The sequence below is a fragment of the Stigmatopora argus genome, chromosome 12, assembly GCF_051989625.1.
Source record: "Stigmatopora argus isolate UIUO_Sarg chromosome 12, RoL_Sarg_1.0, whole genome shotgun sequence".
Taxonomy (NCBI): Eukaryota; Metazoa; Chordata; class Actinopteri; order Syngnathiformes; family Syngnathidae; genus Stigmatopora; species Stigmatopora argus.
The window spans coordinates 1,534,742-1,555,430 of NC_135398.1; the positions used below are offsets into that span (position 1 = coordinate 1,534,742).

General features: G+C 41.0%; 1 protein-coding gene across 1 annotated transcript in view; it reads right to left on the reverse strand.

Moving 5' to 3' along the window:
- LOC144085438 (ephrin type-A receptor 3-like) overlaps positions 1 to 20,689 on the reverse strand; it is a 90,761-nt gene that overhangs the window by 36,494 nt on the left and 33,578 nt on the right. Inside the window, exons 6-10 of the mRNA XM_077614711.1 lie at positions 9,259 to 9,414; positions 4,582 to 4,917; positions 3,552 to 3,664; positions 3,210 to 3,372; positions 182 to 290 (exon numbers count right to left, since the gene is read on the reverse strand). Of these exons, the coding sequence (XP_077470837.1) occupies positions 182 to 290; positions 3,210 to 3,372; positions 3,552 to 3,664; positions 4,582 to 4,917; positions 9,259 to 9,414 (877 nt within the window). The remainder of the gene's footprint in view (positions 1 to 181; positions 291 to 3,209; positions 3,373 to 3,551; positions 3,665 to 4,581; positions 4,918 to 9,258; positions 9,415 to 20,689) is intronic.

A 20,689-nucleotide genomic window follows, 5' to 3' on the forward strand; every position in this document is an offset into this window, starting at 1 on the left:
GTTGAAGAGTCAATTCGCTTTGAACAGTAAATGAATCTTTTCATTTGATTTTCCGCCTATGAACATGAACTGTCTTTTTTTCCTCCTCCCACTTTTTCCCTCAAAACGTGGGCAAATTCTCCCAAAACCACGCTACATCCCACCCCCCTGAACCACATCATCCCACACGGCCGAATCTCACCTCCCGCTCACCACGAAGCATGTCACCAGGAAGACGAGAAGTACCACTCCACCTGCAACTGAAATGGCCAAGATGGTGGTCTGGTTGGGGTCCCCGATAGCAAAGACGTCTGCGGACAGGAGACAGAGAAAGTGGGGTACGTTTAATCCATTGCCGATACTTTATTATTATTATTTTTTTAAATAAAATGCCTTGAAAGAGCCAGATAGATTATAAGCAATGTGCCTGATAAAAAAACTAAAAAAGTGCTATTGTTTTAGCAGCACTTTTGATTGGATTAAAACGTGGCTGAATACGGTCCGCACAAGAATCTTAAATCCAGTTTACGATCTGTTGCATTTTTCAGCTTTAACACAAGATGCATGTGGTCTCTTTCTTTTATTTATTTATTTTTTAATGTAGGAAACGGTAAAATTTCAATATATTGATTGAAAAAAAATGGATTACAAAAAAATCTCGTCTGATTAATAGGCATTTTATTGATTTTTATACTGACTGGACGGATAGTGATTTATTGGATGAAAACATTACTGTGTACAGGCCACACAAGAAGCTTAAATCCAACCTAAGACATGTTGCAGTTTTCATCTTAAACACTAGGGGGAGGTGGGCACTTTAATTTATATATTCTAATGTAGAAAACGTTACAATTTAAATTTTTGATGAACAAAAAAATGGATTAAAAAATAATCCCGTTTGATTAATAGCCATCTAGGTTGTGATTTTATTGATTTTTAAACTGACTGGACGGATAGCGACTTATTGAATGAAAACATTACCAAGTACAGTCCGCACAAGAAGCTTAAATATAACCTAAGATCTGTTGCATTTTTCATCTTGAACACTAGAGGGAGGTGGACACTTTAATTTACATATTCTAATGTAGAAAACGTTACAATTACTATTTTTGATTGACCAAAAAATTGATTTAAAAATCTTGGTTGTGATTTTTTTGTTCTGGAAAGTTTGTTTCAGTGGTGTAAACAAATACATATATTAGTACATATTTTTTAATCACGATTAATGACGAGGTCCATATTTAACTTCTTTTTGGGGGGGGCGTAAACATGCTTGCACTTTAATATTCTTTTAACTCTGGATTATTTTGCAACCCTTAATTCATTCACGAACAATTGCTGACACGTCAAAATGGATTGGACGTCTATCACCGTCAATGGCCGCCAATGAGGTCATACATTTATTTTTTTAAAGCCAATTCCGATCCTCCCTAACAAATAAAAGCGCACCGAAACCCGATCGCTCACTCCTGCCGGTCGAAATTAGCATTCTAGCGATATTTCATGCCGCATGGACGGAGCCGAATATTTTTTCCTGATGTATATTTATTGATTATTCCATGATTAGTAGGCTAATGCGGGCGCTCCCACTGTACGCCGCCGAATTGACGTTGGCGGCGAGATTTATGGGTCTCCCTCGCCCGGCCGGCCGGCCGTCTCGGAATCGATGGGCGCTTTTGAAGAGCCGATTACGAGGCGTTCGTCGCCAAGAAATCGTTCGGGAACGCGATGAAGTGACGAGAGAACGACGGCTAGCAAAAAAAAGAAAGTGAGTTTGACGACGCGGTGACAGGAATATGATATTGTGGTTTAAGTTCGGGTAAAGGAGGGAGCAAAAATAAAAAAAATATGACTTGGAGAAATGTTTGAGATGGAAAATTGGTGTGAGATTTGAGCTTGTATTATTTATGGAATGGACCCAAAATTTCAATACTTGAAAAAATATGTTTTTTGGTGGGGTTGTCAATGGTTGCGGCCATATTTGAAATGCAGTTTGAGATTCTTACGTTTGAAGAATGTAGCGTTATATGCTCGTTTGATTTTTTGCTGCGGACTTGAGAGTGAAGCATTTTGGGAAATCCCGCGGGAATGACTCGGGAGTCCGAGTTTTGTTCGCTCCTATTTTCTGAAAATGACATGATTTCCGACCAAAAATGTGTTGTTATCCTTGCCAGAACTCCCAGTCAAATCAGATTAGACATCTAACACCGTCAATGGCAGCCAATGACTTCATACAATATAATATAAATACATCTTTAAAATTGCCACCGGGTACTCGGGTTTCCTCCCACATTCCAAAAACATGCATGCTACGCTAATTGCATGCTAGCGTGGGTTTTCTCCGGGTACTCCGGTTTCCTCCCACATTCCAAAAACATGCATGCTAGGCTAATTGTATGCTAACATTGCATTATCTCCCCTGGCCAGAATGGGTTTTCTCCGGGTAATCGGGTTTCCTCCCACATTCCAAAAACATGCATGCTAGGCTAATTATAGGCTAACTTTGCATGTTCTCCCCGGGCCAGCGTGGGTTTTCTCCGGGTACTCCAGTTTCCTCCCACATTCCAAAAACATGCATGCTAGGCTAATTGTGTGCTAAATTGCCATGTTTGTGTGCGCATGTTTGGTTGTTTGTCTCCTCGTGCCCTGCGATTGGCTGGTCGAAAGTCAGCTGAGATAGGCTCCAGCACCCCCTTGTGAGGATGAAGTGGTTCAGAAAATGATTGAACAAACGAATTGGATGACCAGGTTTGCTTGGTCAGGGGAAAAATATCAAGTTAGCTCGGTTAGCAACATTTTTTTTTCCCAAATAGACCATCCATAATTTCAATGACAAGATATCTAAAGAATCCATTTGGATGAAATGTGGCCTATTTAATAAGCATTGGCCGGATTGATTTCAAACTCCACCCGGGAACAAATTACACGTCTTCTAATTGAGCGGCACTTGATCTTTGGGCTTCTTGCTTGCGAAATTTCTATCATTGCATTAACGTTAAATGTGACAGTGATTTATGACGCAGGTCGACAATTTAAAAATATAAAAAATACATTTATTTATTCAAGTCTGACTGCTGCTTTAAACACATTTTAGAATGCGGTTTAAAATGGAATCTGATTGGTGAATTAAAGATTTTTGACAAAAAAATCGGATTCAAATTCTCCATATTCAAAAAAAAAATGGCGTTCTATTTGTTGGCCGTCGAAGGATCGAGATGGAAACGACATACCTTCATGACTGGTTTCCAGTTCAATCTCGCCACCGTAGCTGCCGTAGCCACCATCGGTCCGAGCCCGGACACGAAAGACGTAAGTGGTTCCCGGTTTGAGTCCGTCCACCGTCATCATGTTGGACCGCGTTTTTAAAACCGTGTAGTTCTGCTCGCGCTGATTCTGAAGGTGAAAAAAGCAGAAGAAAAAAATGGACAAGCTCTCCAGACTTTTTAATGTGGTCCTCTGGGATAAATAACGTTGTTGATGCGGCGTGATGGGGAAATTAAGTGGTGGTTTGCACGCCTCTGCGCTTCTCAAAGGAAGGTTTTTTTTTTTTTTTTCTTTCTTTTTTTTCTTACCTTTTCGTAGTAGATGACCTCGTACTCGACGATGACATCTTTGGGTCTGTGTGGGCCTTGCCATGCCAAGGTCACGCTGTCCTTGCTGCGTCGCTCCTTCAACACAACGCTTACTACGTGGTGGGGAACACAAATGGAATAGAAAAGCAACAAAGATAGTCAGTTATATCTATATATACACCTACTTGTAAAATCAGTCCATTTATATACAGATTTCGTTTAAACATGCACTTCATAAAATTCAGCTTGCTTATTTTAGTTACATGAAATAGTACACATATTTACAATAAAGGCCCAAAGCAGCCAACATTTTAATTAAAAAATATATATATATATACACATCTATATATACACACATATACACATGTATCTATATATATACGCACATATATACACGTGTATATATATATACACACACATACATATCTATATATATACATACATATATATACACACACATCCATATCTATATATATACATATATACATATATACATATATACATATATACATATATACATATATACATATACATATATACATATATATATACATAATATACATATATATATACACACATCCACACATACATAAACACATATATACATATATGCATATATATATATATATATATATATATATATATATATATATATATATATATATATATACATATAAATATCTATACATATATATATATATACATGCATATAGATCTGTGTGTATATGCATGTGTATATGTATATATACACATATATACATATATGAAAACAAACACGACTATAAATACAAAGAAGATTAAACATTTATGCAAAAATAAAAGTCATTAAATCAATATACTATTAATATAAACACAAATTAAAAAAAATAAATAAATGTATAAGTTACTCTATCCATTTGATTTCACAATAAATATTTAAAAACTGATTTTGAATGGCGGCAAGCAAGATCAATTTTGGGGCGGAAAAAAATGAAGGGCTAGGCGCACAAGAGAATGATTTGCTTAAACCGACTCATTTTGAGACTCTTACCGGTCTGCGTCGTGGTGACGTTAATCAGCGCCCTTCCTTTCGGGGTCGGACTCAAGTCCGACACCCCGTTCTGGCTTTCCACCACGAAACTGTAGTTGGAGTCCGGCTGCAAGTCGGTGACCACCACGGACGGCGACGACAGGCCGAACTGTCGCGGCACAAAGTGGACGCTGCTCCCGCACGGCGCGCATTGTTTGCCTTCGTCCGAGCACTTTCGGCAGTGGAGGCTGTAGGTCACGTCGCCCCTCCCCCCCGTGTCTATCGGGGGTGACCACTCCAGGGTCACGCAGGTCTCGTTGACGGTGGAGATGGGGTTTTCCGGACCCGAAGGGGGACCTGCGTCAACCACAAGAGAAAGTGTTAAGGGTTAAATAGGACCACCGTCTAGGACACGTGTCAAAGTGGCGGCCCGGGGGCCAAATCTGGCCCACCGCATCATTTTGTGTGGCCCGGGAAAGTCAATCATGAGTGGCGACTTTGTGTTTTAGGATCAAATTCAAATGAAGAGTATAGATGTATATTAAATTTCCTGATTTCCCCCCTTTTAAATCAATAATTGTCATTTTTTAATCACTTTTGTTCTGTGTTTTTAGTTCAAAAATCATTTTGTAAAATCTAAAAATATATAAAAAAGATAAAATAAACATTGTTTTAGGTCTATAAAAAACTGAATATTCAGGGCTTTTAATCCATTTATAAAAAAAAAAAATCTAAATATTATATCTAAAATGGTCCGGCCCACGTGAAATCAAGTTGACGTTAAAGCGGCCCGTGAACCAACCCGAGTCTGACACCCCTGGTCTAGGAAGTTAGTCACAATGCATGCTAATAGCTAATAAATGCTGCGTACGGACCCACTGTGTCTTTTCATGCCAGGTCAAAGGTCACAGAGGTCAGTAAAGGAATTTGATGATAATTGATAGTGAATAAAATGCCGATCGTCAAACTTGCGGGATATGTTTGAAAAAATGAAAAGGAATAGTCATTAAGATTTTTGGCTAGGCTAATGACTCAAACCAAAAGGGTTTGAATTTGATATTGAACATGATCATTTGCTGCCAGCGCTCCTAGCCGAAAATAATTTGGCAGCTTTTAAGAATATAATAAAGTGGCTGAAAGCCCAAAAACAGTGGCTCTTGCTGATCCACGGATCATAAATAATCCACATGATGGCCATTTGATGCAGCCCAAGAGAGTCCATTTCTTACTTCTTAGTCAGGTATGTCTTTTGATTTAAAAGACTTTGCATCACTCTCAAGTGTTTCAAATGGAAATTTACGAGTCCACGAGACGCCGCTGCAATCGCTCTAAAAGCTTGACGCTTCATTTTCACCCCGCAATATTTTCACCTTGGCGTGATGACGTCTTCTCGCTCACATTTCCCACATTGAAATGCTATCATTTTCTTGCGTACGTTAATAACACAGCGAAATCGACCACGTTCCTTAGAAATCAACGATGGCTACTAGCAAAACTCAATGGTCAATTAATTCATTCATTTAGTGAACTGCTTTATCCTCACTAGGGTCGCGGGGGGGTGCTGGAGCCTATCCCAGCTGACTTTTGGGACACAAGGCAGGGGGGACACCTTGAATTGGTAGCCAGCCAATCGCAGGGCACAAGGAGACGAACAACCGTTGGGGTGTTTTAGCATACAATTAGCCTAGCATACATGTTTTTGGAATGTGGGAGGAAACCAGAGTACCCACCCACGACGGCCTGGGGAGAACATGCAAAGTTAGCATACAATTAGCCTAGCATGCATGTTTTTGGAATGTGGGGGAAAACCCGAGTACCCGGAGAAAACCCATGCTGGCCCGGGAGAACATGCAATGTTAGCATACAATTAGCCTAGCATGCATGTTTTTGGAATGTGGGAGGAAACCCGAGTACCCGCAGAAAACCCACCCACGCAACATGCAAACTCCACGCAGGTGGACCGACCTGGATTCGAACCCAGGACCCCCGAACTGTGAGGCCGACACACTAACCACTCATCCGCCGGGCCAAAATAAAAGTTATTGCATGCAAAAAGAATGGATTCATAGGTCATATTAAATATTTGTGACCTGGATTAATCAAAGCAATTTATCGCTAATAAGATAAAGAATCACGTTAGGTCTTTCAGTTGGAAAAAAAAAGAAGTCATGTTACCGACCTGCCCTATAAAGGGTTAAGTGTCATTTAGCATTTGTGACTGGATGACTTATGCGTTCACCTTTTCTCCTTATTTGATCCATTCCGTCCGTCTGTCCCCCCTTCATTCCATTTAGGGGAGCATACATATTTGAAGGAGGCATTAGTCATTTTCAGCCGATAACACCTGTCACATCTCACCTGCTCCCACGATTAATGAGCGCAATCTAGCATAACCCGATAACGGCTCCACTAGCAGCTCTTTCCTTCTTCTCTCGCCGTCTTAGTTACGATTTTGTCACCGTCCCAGCCTCTGCCGCCCATCCGACTCTTTCAAACTAGGGCCCTATGGGGAGCTGGGTGTCGTCCACCACGTGGTTTTGTGCGGCCCGGGCAACTAATTCGCGGGCCTCCATTTTATGTTGGACGCTGAGATAAAATCTAGTGAAACTTCCGTAGTCCAAATTTTGAAGAATATTTACTGATGTTTTTGATTTTTTTACTACCTATCTATTTTATTAATTATGTATTTATTATTATTTATTCAATATGTATTTATTATTATTTATTGATTATTTATGTATTGTTACTTGTTATGTATTTATTATTATTTATTCAAGATGTATTTATTATTATTTATTGATTATTTATGTATTATTACTTGTTATTTATTTATTATTATTTATGGATTTTTTATTTTTTATTATTTGATTATTTATCTGTTTGTTGTTATTTGTGAACTTTACTACTTATGTTGACTACTTATTTATTTGTTACTTATTTATTGAGTATTTATTTATTATTATTTATTGATTATTTATTATTATTTATGTATTATTATGTATTTATTATTATTTATTGATTGTTTATTTTTTACTATTTATGGATTATTTTTTTATTATTTATGGATTTTTTTTATATTATTATTTATTTGATTATTTCTCTGTTTGTTGTTATTTGTGAACTTTGCTACTTATTATGTTGACTACTTATTTATTACTTGTTTATTGATTATTTATTATTATTTAGTGATTATTTATTATTATTTAGTGATGATTTATTATTATGTATTGATTATGTATTCTTATTTATTTATTGTTTATGTATTGTTTATGTATTATTATTTATTTATTGTTTATGTATTATTATTTATCGGTTATTTATTTATGAATATTTATTGATTATTCATTAGTTTGTTGTTATTTGTGCACTTTGCTACTTATTATGTTGACTACTTGTTTATTTATCCCATATTTATTGATTATTTACTTGCCAGTTTGTTGTTGTTATTTGTGCACTTGATTGCTGAAGCTTTAAATCTCTCATTCTACTTGTAAAAATGACAATAAAAGCATTGAATTGAATTCTCGCGATACAGTGACCAAGCAACAAGCACCGGGTGCGCTAACATGGCCCATTGCGTGCGTGATTCATGATTCATGTGCGCGACGCGGCGGCAGGTGTGTAGAGGCGGTAAAGCCCGAGGGGGGGAAATAAAAAAAATAAAAAAAGGGGGGATGGCCACGCGCGGGTTCCTTCCAAACGTCAAATTGGAAAGCTGTCATGCACTGTAAATCCTTACAAGAACACGTTACAAACTAATTAAATTGAATGTAATCCAATAGTTGTAATTAAAGCTTTAGTTTGGTACAGCGGGCTTTGAAAATTAAGCTTTCATAGGGAAAGCCACTATTTTGTGTCAGAAAATAAAAATACATTATCATTTATTATTGGTTAGGAGTGTCGGCCTTACAGTTCTGGGGTTGAGGGTTCGATTCCCAGGTGGGTTCTCAGTATGTGGAGTTTGCATGTTCTCCTTGGGCTTGTGTGGCTTTTCTCCGGGTACTCCGGTTTCATCCCACATGCCAAAAACATGTAAGCTAGGCTAGCTTGTTGAACACTCTAAATCACATGTGTCAAAGTGGCGGCCCGGGGGCCAAGTCTGGCCCGCCGCGTCATTTTGTGTGGCCCGGGAAAGTAAATGATGAGTGCCGACTTTCTGTTTTAGGATCAAATTAAAATGGAGAGTATAGATGTATATTAAATTCCCTGATTTTCCCCCTTTTAAATCAATCATTGTCATTTTTTAATCCATTTTTTCTGTGTTTTTAGTTCAAAAATAATTTTGTAAAATCTAAAATATATTTTAAAAAGCTAAAATAAACATTATTTTAGATCTATAAAAAACTGAATATTCAGGGATTTTAATCCAGTTCTTTTAATCCATTTATATTAAAAAATATATCTAAATATGATATCTAAAATGGTCCGGCCCACATGAAATCGAGTTGACGTTACCGCGGCCCGCGAACCAACCCGAGTCTGACACCCCCGTTTTTGTCCTTTATCTCCTCGTGCCGTGCGATTGGCTGATTCAGGGAGTCCCGAAGTTGGCTAGGATGGGCACCACCGTGACCGTTCATAAAATGAATGAATGATTGTCCACGGCTTACGACGTCCTCAAAATACAACATTTCGATTTTTTGACCGTTCCTCGTCCGAAATGAAGCCATTTTTTGTGTGTGTTTTTGGCATACTCACGTGTGCACGCCATGGAACGCGGGTCGCTGTCAGCCCGATAAAATCCTTTCTCGCAAACGCACTCGGTGGCTTGCTCCTGCGGGGACGAGCTGTGCGGAGGACATTTGTTGCAGTAGGCGTCTGTGGCCGAGGCCTTGTAAGTTCCGGGTCGGCACGCTGCGTCAGAAAAACAAACATACAGACGCCATTTTAATCCTGTCAAAGTCACCATCAAATTCAGAAAATTGCAAAGACAAAGAAATGAAAATCCAGCAGTTACAACTAATATTTTTTTAGCTCAAAACTATGGCGATACATATTTGACAAAACGATATATTTCGTAATTGCAGTCTAGCGTTACATATACAATATGCATAAATCAAACAGATAGGAAAACCCCTGAAATATATAAATATATATAATATAATATATCCAATGCTTTTAAAACCCACAAATGGTTCATCGAATTGAAAAATATAATAAAAAATATAGAAAATACAGTTAAGCTTTGAGGCTTAATTTAAAACACGCTCAACGAAGTAAGCAACTCGATTAAAAAATGCATTTTATTGTCTACTGCACATGTGTCAAAGTGGTGGCCCGGGGGCCAAATCTGGCCCACCGCATCATTTTTTTGTGGCCCGAGAAAGTAAATCATGAGTGCCAACTTTCTGTTTTATGATGAAATTCAAATGAAGATTGTATATTATTCCCTGTGTTTCTTCATTTTAAATCAATAACTAATTACTAATGTACTAATTTTAATGTCAAAAAATGATCTATCAATTAGCACGATCAAGAACGCTGTCAATTTATTAATCAATTAATTTTGGCAGCCTAGTTGGAAGACATAACGGCCCTCCGGATGTAAATCGACAAAAAATGAGTTTGACACCCCTGGTCTACTGGAAATTTGCTCAGCTCGTTTACAGGACACTCAATCTAACCCAGTAAAAGAGGGTCATGTCATAAACACCGTTGCCACCAGTGGGTAACATATCTCCCCTGTGAATCAATCAATCTTAATAAAACACTTTCAAAACAAACCATTCCAACATCCCTCTAATTAAAATTGAATTCCCAGTTTTTCCCCCAATCATATGACTCGATTTAATCAACGACTGCAACGCCACGGATGGCGAAGGACGGCGCAGCGACCAAACGTAGCGAGTGACCTTGCTATTGAGCCGTTGCAAATACAAAGCGACAGCTAAACAGAGCCAAACCTTCCAGAAATAGCAACTAAAGGACAGAAAAAAACGAAGCGTTGCGATGCGGCCGAGGCACTCCACCAACGGATTCATCACGCGGCGTGTCGTGCGGCACCCATGGCAACGGACTGGGAAACAAGAGCGCGATGTAATGCGTTGTGGCGTGGTCTCCACGCGAGACCTCCGGGGTGGCTGTGCGCAAAACAGGCCGACAACATCTCGCACGGCCGTCCGTCACCCTTTAGATGAGGGTTACGTGGCTCTTCGGGCAACTCTGCCGGTAACATAACATGACTATCGCGTGGCTCGGACTGCATATTAGTCCTTTTGCCGAGATGTCACGGAATCAAAACCGGCGCTTCCCATTGCAGGGAGTAGCATATAAATTGTTTTTCTTATTCATCCACAGACCTCGTGTTCGCATAGTAGAGCGGTCCGCAAAATCCCGTGTAATGGAAACGAGTCTCTCTGAGTATATTTGTCTACGGCGGGGGTGTCAAACTCGCTATATTCACGCCAACTACAGATCACATGTTGTCCGGATCCATTTATTTTTGCCCTGAAAAGTGAACTTACTGGCTAGATGTCAACTTCGGTCAATTTCTCCCCTTATTAATGATAGAAAATAATGAAAGCATTTAATTCGATGTGCTACAATCCAACTCGCGGGCCGCACGGCGCCCCCCAGCGGGCCTCTTCCAGGACCGCAGGCCGCACCTTTGACACCCCTGGTCTTCACGAGTATGGAAATACAGTGGTACCTTGACATAGGAGTGCCCTGCCATATGAGCAATTTGAGATATGAGTAAAATTTTGGGAATGCTATGTCCGTCAATGCCACATCCGCCAATGCCATGTCCGCCAATGCTATGTCCGCTAATGCTATGTCCACTAATGCTATGTCCGCTAATGCTATGTCCGGTAATGCTATGTCCGCTAATGCTATGTCCGCTAATGCTACGTCCGCTAATGCTACGTCCACCAAAGCCACATCCGCCAATGCCATGTCCGCTAATGCTAAGTCTGCTAATGCTAACCACACACTGCGTAGCAGAAGTATTGTGTCGTAAATTATTCTCGATTTGCCACATTGCTGTCCAAAATTTTTCACTGTAATGAAGTGTATTTTTCCAGACAACAAGAAGACGGAAAAACTATATTTACCGTTTTGGCCCGAATATAAGACGACACCCTCTTTTTCCAAGAATAGTGTGACAAGAACGAATTAATTTGTTTTTAGTTCATTTCTAGGGGGAAACGAGTAAATCGACATACGAGCTCCGTCCCGGAAGGAATTAAGCTTGTATCTCGAGGTACCGCTGTAATCTAGACCGCTGTTGAGCTAGAATCCACCTGCCGCTGATTGTACGTTGGCGCGCCTGACACTTGTGCGTCAAGTGTGTCGCTGATTGCTGGCGCCGGCGGTGAAGGTCACGGATTTAATCAAGGAACGGATCCACTCATCCCGCTGTAAAGCTGTAAATTAGCACACCCGGGCGCATTCCCGCACACACGCCAAGTAGGAGTGGCTAACCCGCAGCGAGAGGGATGGAAATGTGGCCTAAAAGCGGCGCCATTTCTCAAAGCGGAGCTAAGTTCTTCCACCTGGCTCGCAAACACGAGGTATTTTTAGGGAAAACATTCATCATATCGGGAGCGAGGTCCACTAGCGTAATCCCCCAAAGACCCCCGGAAAGGCTGGAATGGGAGACTTGCTGGTTGGGGGGGGAGGGGAGAATGTTTCATGGGTCTACAAGGAAAATTAGTCCTAGAAGTAAAAGACTAGATTTTGGGTCACTAAAAAGGACAAAATAGAGTCAACAGAATGTCAACGAAATGTGAATTACGGTGTTCCCTCGAATTTCGCTGATTATAGAAACGATCATCGAAAAGCGAAAATTCAGCACTGAAAAAATATTTTTATTTTTTATTTTTTTAAATAGGGGTGACCCTACTTTGCGGTTTTTCATTCATGGCGGCCATGTCTGGTCTACATTAACCGCGATAATGGAGGGATTACTGTACATAGTGTCAATTTGAACATCATTTGTATAGTTTTTTTTGTTACTAGTATTACAATAAATTAGATTAGATGACTTTAGTCATCCCGTATTCGGGAAATTTCACTGTTATTAAGTAGTATTTTAATAAATGAAGTACGAATTTGCATGACAGTGCTTTTCTCTGCGTGTCACTTCCTGTTGATTTGGGGACATTCTTAAGTCACTTCCTGTTTTTACTGGGTCACTGCCTGTTGATTTTGGTTATTTTGGGTCGACTCGTTTTCTGGGGAATTTCTGGATGAATTTTTGTTCATTTTGGGTCACTTCCTGTTGATTTGGGTCATTTTGGGTAACTTCCTGTTGATTTGGGGGCATTCTTGAGTCACTTCCTGTTCTTACTGGGTCACTGCTCGTTGATTTAGGTTATTTTAGGTCAACTCGTTTTCTGGGGAATTTCTGGGTGATTTCTTGTTCATTTTGGGTCACTTCCTGTTGATTTGGGTCATTTTGGGTCACTTCCTGTTGATTTGGGTCATTTTGGAGTCACTTCATGTTGCTTTTGGGACCACGTGAAAAGTGTAAACAAACCGCCGTCCTCCATTTTGACTCTTCCAGTGCCATCGATGATGATAGACGTCCAATCACGTAGCTTCCAATCATCCAAAAACTCCGCCGTTCGGGGGATAATTAGAGCCAGCGATCGTGCCAGTAAATTCCCCGAAATTTTCCTTTTAGCCAGACGGACGCGGCGGCGTGAGCGTGTTTCTCCTAACGACAAAGAATGGCCCGAGATCCAGTGTCTAATTAAATATTTATCTGGTCGCCAGACAGACTCTGTATTTACGCTAATCGATAGCTTTTAGATATGATGTAGTCGTTTGTCTCCTCGAAAATCCACGCCAGGTGGAAGAATAAGGATTCCGTTTATTTGTTCCGATTTTATTTTTAGCGCCGCGCTTCACGCCGTGATGTCACCAAACGAAATGTTGCTAGTAACCACAGTGCTAGCTATAGATTGCGTTCAGGTGGAGCTACTGCTACGTCGTTGGATGGAAGCGCACCCCAAACATGACACTTCAATTGTAATACTTCAATTGGCCTGAATTTAATACTGTTTTTGCATTGAAATAAGACTGAAAAAGTGTCGGTCGTCTTACATTCGGGGTCTAGACAATATATCCATTCACAACGATAGATGCTGCCAGATATCTTTAAAATAAAAGATTGGATTGGAAGTAAAAAAAAAAAAAATCTGCATCGGGCCATCAATCAATCTTCAATTTGACATATTTCCCATTTTGTTCAAATATGATCGTTTTTGCCTAGCATAAAAAAATGAATGGCACATTTAGCGTCCATATTCATGTCACAAACTTTAAACATGTTCAAAAGCATTCATATTTTCACACTTTTAATCCAATTTCACCATTTTTTTAAACAATAACTTCCCATAAAATCCCACAGACGATTGCAAAAATCATTTCTTTTTATCTGACATTGGATTCATGGCCAAATCGGACTATTTCTTTTGACCAAAAACAGTCAATTAAATCCACTGACTACAAATACAAGGACAGCGTCGCTCACTATTACCATATTGTAAAATATCTCTTCAACAATTGCCACTTTTATTTTAGTCAAAATATTAGGACGGCATATTAAATACTGCAAACGGCCAAGTGTAAAAGCTAGCTTAGCGACGATGCGGAAGATTGAGTTGAAAAGGAGACGCGTTTATGTTGTAAATTGCCACGTTGACGTGGATTTAACAAGATTGCATTTGTCAAACCTCCGGAAACACAATTTTTTAAACTATAAAGCTGCTCCGTGTCAGCGGACATCTAGGGTGCTTAAAAAGCAGCAAAATATTGCTAACGCTGAAGCCATATTTGCTGAAAAAGGTGATGAAATGTGACTTTTTTTGCTCCTTCCACTTCTCTCAAGTTAATATTGCTTTTGCTTGATAAATAACTGGACGGGTTATTAACTTTCTTTCAGCTGCTCCACCTACAAGTGGCTTAAGAGTTGCAGTGGCGGTCTGTGAATTTTCTCGTAGCGCCTTCAACGGGTAAAATCCACTTCCTAGCAGCATTTAAGGATTAAATACAAATACTGGAGCTTTTCAGACATTACAACCGGGCCGGGGGGGGGGGCCATGTTCCCGAGAAAAGACAAGCTAGAATAAATATTGTTTTAGATCTATAAAAAACTGAATATTCAGGGCTTTTAATCCATTTATTGAAAAAAATCAAAATATATCTAAAATGGTCCGGCCCACGTGAAATCAAGTTGACGTTAAAGCGGCCCGCCAACCAACCCGAGTCTGACACCCTTGCGTTAGATTATCAATCGCTCTTTTGCCGGCCCTCCAAGACGACGAGTCCTGGGCAAACATTCAGCTGGCCGTCAGGTCCGCCACAAAGCGCTGAAAAGGGAACAAACGTGTGCGTCTCAGTGTGTTAAGAGAGTGTGTGAGAATTTCCGTGGGTGGGCGGATGGATATGTGTGTGCCTAGCGCGCCAGCAAATACGCGTGCGTCGTCTTCGGAGAAGGAGAGTTTTGCGTAAAGCCCGCCGGCCCCCGAGAGATGGTCTCCGTGGTGGTCGCCATGGCAACGGGCTTTCAAGACGGAACCCTCCGCCGCGGCCCCGGAGTGCCGCAAAGTAGCCGCGTGCATCCGAGCCTTCGCCGAGGCCGGCTGCTTAAAAATTGACGCGTCGGGCGCCGGCGGAGAAACGGGGACGAGATGGGACGCGACGTCCTCGGGGGGGTGGCGTCGCCGTTGCGTGTTTGCGCCGCGGTGCGAAGAGCCGTGAAACGCGTTTACGTCGGCACTAAACGGGAGTAGCGTTATCGACCGGTAGCGGGCTGACGTGGTGGCCGGGGGTTCCCGTTTCGAGACGGAAGGCCAGTGGCTCGCGGGGCGAGACTCGATGGCGCCGGACGGGGACCGTCTCGAGTGTGTGCGCGACGACGCCGGACGAGGACCTTCCGAAGTGCGTGTAATGGCGTGTTAGCGCGCGAGATAGAGATGTCAAGGAGGCTGCCGAGACTAGCGTTCGTGGCTATTTTTAAACACGCTAATGCCTGGTGGAATGTGCACACAAATGCCATCGCGATGCTTTTTCCGTTAAGCCTTCGTAGGGAACTCGTTTAGTCGATCGTCGCCTGGCGTTGACAGGGCTAGACGTCCAATCTATTTTGACTGGGAGGGTCGAATGAACGAAGCTAGTATTTTCATTTGCGTGTCATATATTGCGATTGTTGTCTATTTCTAAAATACTTTAAAATGAAGGGTTTATTTAGGAGTAAAAAAAGGAAGTGGGCCGCCCGAGTGTTGTGTAACACGGAGATTCGGCATGGCATCAATTAAGTGGAGCGCGTTGATCCGACTGACGCCTCCTTGCACGCGTCTCGGTACGACTTCTCCGACCGGATATGAAACGCTTCATAACGTCTGGAAACACGAGTCCGGCTTTCCAATTACCGAGGGCGTCGGAGCGGGTCCGCTTCCTCCGGTGGCGGAACAAATGTGAACGGAGGACGGGGGTCTGGAATTAATCGGTGGAGGGGGACGGGGGTATTGGGGGTTGCTTCCACTTTGGCCAGGTTTTACGCCGAATTACATTCCGGACGCGAGGCTCTGGCACTAGCGATGCTATGTCCGCCAATGACATGTCCGCTAATGCTAAGTCCGCTAATGCCATGTCCGCCAATGCCATGTCCGCTAATGCTATGTCCACCAATGCTAAGCCCACCAATGCCATGTGCGCTATTGCTACATCCGCCAATGCCATGTCCACTAATGCTATGTCTGCTAATGCTATGTCCGCCAATGCCATGTCTGCCAATGCTAAGCTCGCCAATGCCATGTGCGCTAATGCTACGTCCGCCAATGTCATGTCCCCCAATGCTAAGCACGCCAATGCCATGTGCGCCAATGCCATGTGCGCTAATGCTACGTCTGCAAATGCCATGTCCGCTAATGCTATGCCCACCAATGCCATGTCCGCTAATGCTACGTCCGCCAATGCCATGTCCGCTAATGTTATGTCCACAATGCCATGTCCGCTAATGCTATGTCCACCAATGCCATGTCTGCTAATGCTATGTCCACCAATGCCATGTCCGCTAATGCCATGTCCGCTAATGCCATGTCCGCTAATGCCATGTCCGCTAATGCTATGTCCGCTAATGCCCTGTCCGCTAATGCTACGTCCGCCAAAGCCACATCCGCCAATGCCATGTCTGCTAATGCTATGTCTGCCAATGCCATGTCCGCTAATGCTAAGTCTGCTAATGCTAACCACACACTGCATAGCAGAAGTATTGTGTCGTAAATTATTGTCGATATGCCACATTGCTATAAAAAAAATTGACTGTAATGAAGCGGATTTTTCCAGACGACAAGGAGAGGGAAAAACTATATTTACCTTTTTGGCCCGAATATAAGACGACCCCCTCTTTTTCAAGACTAATGTGACAAGAACTATTTTTTGGGGGGTTCATTTCTATGGGAGTTACGAGTAAATCGACATACAAGCTCTGTCCAGGAACGCATTAAGCTCGTATCTCAACGTTTTTTTTGGGGGGGGGATACTTTAGACAAGCCTAGGTGAAAAAAAAGAAGAGCTATATTGAACATATTTAGATGGCGGCCATTGTGTGGAGGGGATAAGTCAACCACGTGCGTCATTTGTTCAAACACAAAGACGGGGAAATGAGAATCGGCGAGAGGCGAATTGGGGACGGGGGTGACGGAGGGAAGGCAGGTCGGCATACACAAAAAGGAGATAAAGGCCAAATAGAGTGCGCCATTGTGGAAATTGTTGCCAGACAGATAAAAGACGTCGAGCGGGTTTTCCAAGCTAGGTAGATGACCAGCCTTTTTTTTTCTTCTTTTTTTTGGTTCCGTTTATTGAAACAAGAAAAGTCTTATCCGTTAATTAATCCATCAAACGTTTGGCTAAAGTGTAAATTGTTATTTTTCAAACAGTTTGTACTTTTCTATCTTCGATGGAAAATGTTGTGAAGTTCAGTTTACCAATTATTCAAGTCAAATAAGTGAATTCACCGGCTGCCATTGACGGAATTTGACGTCTAATTGATTCGGAGTGGGCGGGCCAATCAATGAATGGAATTGGATTATATGTCTTCTGTATGATATTTTGTTTTAAAGTCCCATTGTCGTGAGTTTAACGCGCTAATTAAATGATAGAATGTTAATATTGGGTCACTTCCTGTTCATTTTGGGGCATTGATGCGCACTTCCTGTTGATTTGCGCACACTTTCAGGTCACTTTTTGTTTATATCAGGTCACTTTTTTGTTAATGTCGGGGAATTGCATTTCCTGTTGATTTAGGTACATTTCCATGTCACTTTATGTTCATTTTGGGACATTAATGCACATTTCCTGTTGATTTTTTGGCACATTTGCGGGTCACTTCTTGTCAACATTGAGCAGTTACGCTAAATTTGGGGCATTTCCTGTTGATTTAGGTACATCATGTCACTTTATGTTAATTTTTGGACATTAATGCGCAGTTCCTGTTGATTTTTTTGGCAAATTTGCGGGTCACTTGTTCATTTTGGGACATGTATGCTAATTTCAGGGCATTGATGCGCATTTCCTGTTGATTTAGGTACATTTCCATGTCACTTTGTTAATTTTGAGACATTAATGCGCATTTCCTGTTGATTTTTTGGGCACATTTGCAGGACACTTGTTCATTTGGGAGCATTTATGCTAATTTCAGGGCATTGATGCGCATTTCCTGTTGAATTTTGGGCACATTTGCGCGTAACTTGTTAATTTTGTGGCCATTTGCAGGTCACTTGCTGTTAAAATCAGGTCACTTCTTGTTAATTTGGGGACATTTTTGCTCATTTTTTCCTGATTTGCTGAATTGAAACAGAATAAAAACAGAACTAAACCCTGTTTCTAAGGTAATTATTATTTTTTTCATTTTACATTTCCTTATATTTCCCCTGCGCGCCCTATTAAAGGGTTAAACACACATCCGCTCTCCCTGAAAATGAGCTCAAGCGCTTGTACAGGTGCAAAGATTAGCCCATCTACAGCTGTTCTCGGCTAAAAACCTTTTATTCCGGACACGGGCAGAATATTCTCATGACAAACGACACCTATTGTGTTTGGACTCTGTGGCGATAAAGTAAGTCCACACACCCGAGCTTTCTTTCATCTGGCGGATCCGAGGGTACGTGTCGATTAAAAACCGTTGGCATAACCTTTAGCTGGCCCAGTTTTCTTTTCCTCCCGATTTGCGGTGGCGACGACGTCCGATTGCGCTAACAGCCGAGGAGAAGCCCTTTGATCGCCGGGAAAAAAACGTTGAGTTCCCCTCGCCGTTTTTCCCAAGAGCGATGATCTCACCGCCGTGGCCGAGGGGGCTTTACGGCGTGTAAAAGTGATGTTTGCCTGACTTTTTTTTCTTCGCCAGGCCGCCGCCCACTTAATAAGCGGCTTCCTGGCCAAAGAGGTCGTGTTTTCGTAGCGGTCGCTTCATCCGTCACTTCCCGTGACGGCTGACGCAAGTGTGCGGGAGAAAGTGCAGAAATTTTACAAGTGTGAACATGAAGTCCTGTCCGGGCTAACTATAGAAAAATGTGCACCTCTATTGGGTTTAGGTTTGGCTTTGATTTATTTCATGAAGGGAAAATACCTATTAATGAGTATACACATGTTAATATGTAAGATTATAGTCGAAGATGTTTTAAATGGAAGATAAAACGAAGATATATTTTATGGCACAGGTGTCAAAGTGGCGTCCCGGGGCCAAATCTGGCCTGCCGCATCGTTTTGTGCGGCCCGGGAAAGTCATTCATGAGTGTGAACTTTCTGTTTTGGGATCAAATCAAAATGAAGAGTATAGATGCATATTAAATTTCCTGATTTCCCCTCTTTTCAATCAAGAATTGTCATTTTTTAATCCATTTTTTCTGTGTTTTTAGTTCAAAAATCATTTTGTAAAATCTAAAAATATATTTTAAAAAGCTAAAATAAACATTGTTTTAGATCTATAAAAAACGAATATTCAGGGATTTAATTCAGTTCTTTAAATCGGGTTAAAATCAACTAATGCATCTAGAGTACTAAACGATATATTTATATTTACACAAGTGAAATAAAAATTGTAGTATGAAAGTCAAGAAAATCAGATTTGTGAGAGCCCAATAAATCACTGCATTATTTCTTATCCAAATGAAAATTGTCCGGATAAATTGCCCCAAAATCTTAAAAATAATTAACATTAGTCAAAAAATGAAGAAACTCACAATCAAGAGAGCTCAATTTATCACATTCGACTATTTTTACGATAAGTTTATCGATGAGAACTGGAAATTTCAACGAAATTGCAAAAATCAATAATTATGTTTTATACTGTATTTTAATGTTAACATGAGTAAAACAAACAGCAAAAAAGTGAAAAAAATCACTATCAGAAGAGCTCAATCTATCACATTGTACTATTTTTATGTTGATGGGGGAAAAAAGATATTTCAACAGAATTCCTTTATTTTGTCCTGCACAAGTGATTAGCAACTATATATATATAAATATATAAATATATATATATATATATATATATATATATATATATATATATATATATATATATATATATATATATATATATATATATATATATATATATATATATATCCGCAATTAACTAACGTCTAGCTAGCTTTGTTCAAATTATTCCAATTTTTATTTTTAAATTTGCTATTTTTCCCTCTATATCGGCAGACCCACAAAACCTCCCCAACTAGAACTTAACATAAAAATTCTGTAATTTGTTTTTGGGAGAAAGCGCGCCCGCCAAAATAAAAGCCTCACGCTGAGGAAACAAGGACGCGCCGCGGTGACAGTCGTCCGTCCTTCCCGTCTCTCTTTCCTCCTCCCGAGTCCGTAATTGGCGCTGTCAGACGCGGCGAATTGGAGCACGCGCCTGCCCTTCAACGTGTTCCCCCTTGGGCTTCACAAAGGTTGGAGAAGAGATTTTTACCACGCTACCTGGCAGCTGCGAGGAAACGCGGCAAAGTAGCGCGAGGGACCGAGAGCGTGGAGGCAGATGGGAACAAAATTGTGCAAAAAAAAAGAGGTGGCAGCCTCCTGGAGTGCGCAAATGTCGCTTGAGTAGGAGTGAGAGAGTGAGAAAGATGGCCGAGTGAGAAAAACGCATAAGTACGATTTCACGTTGCGAAAGGCCTTT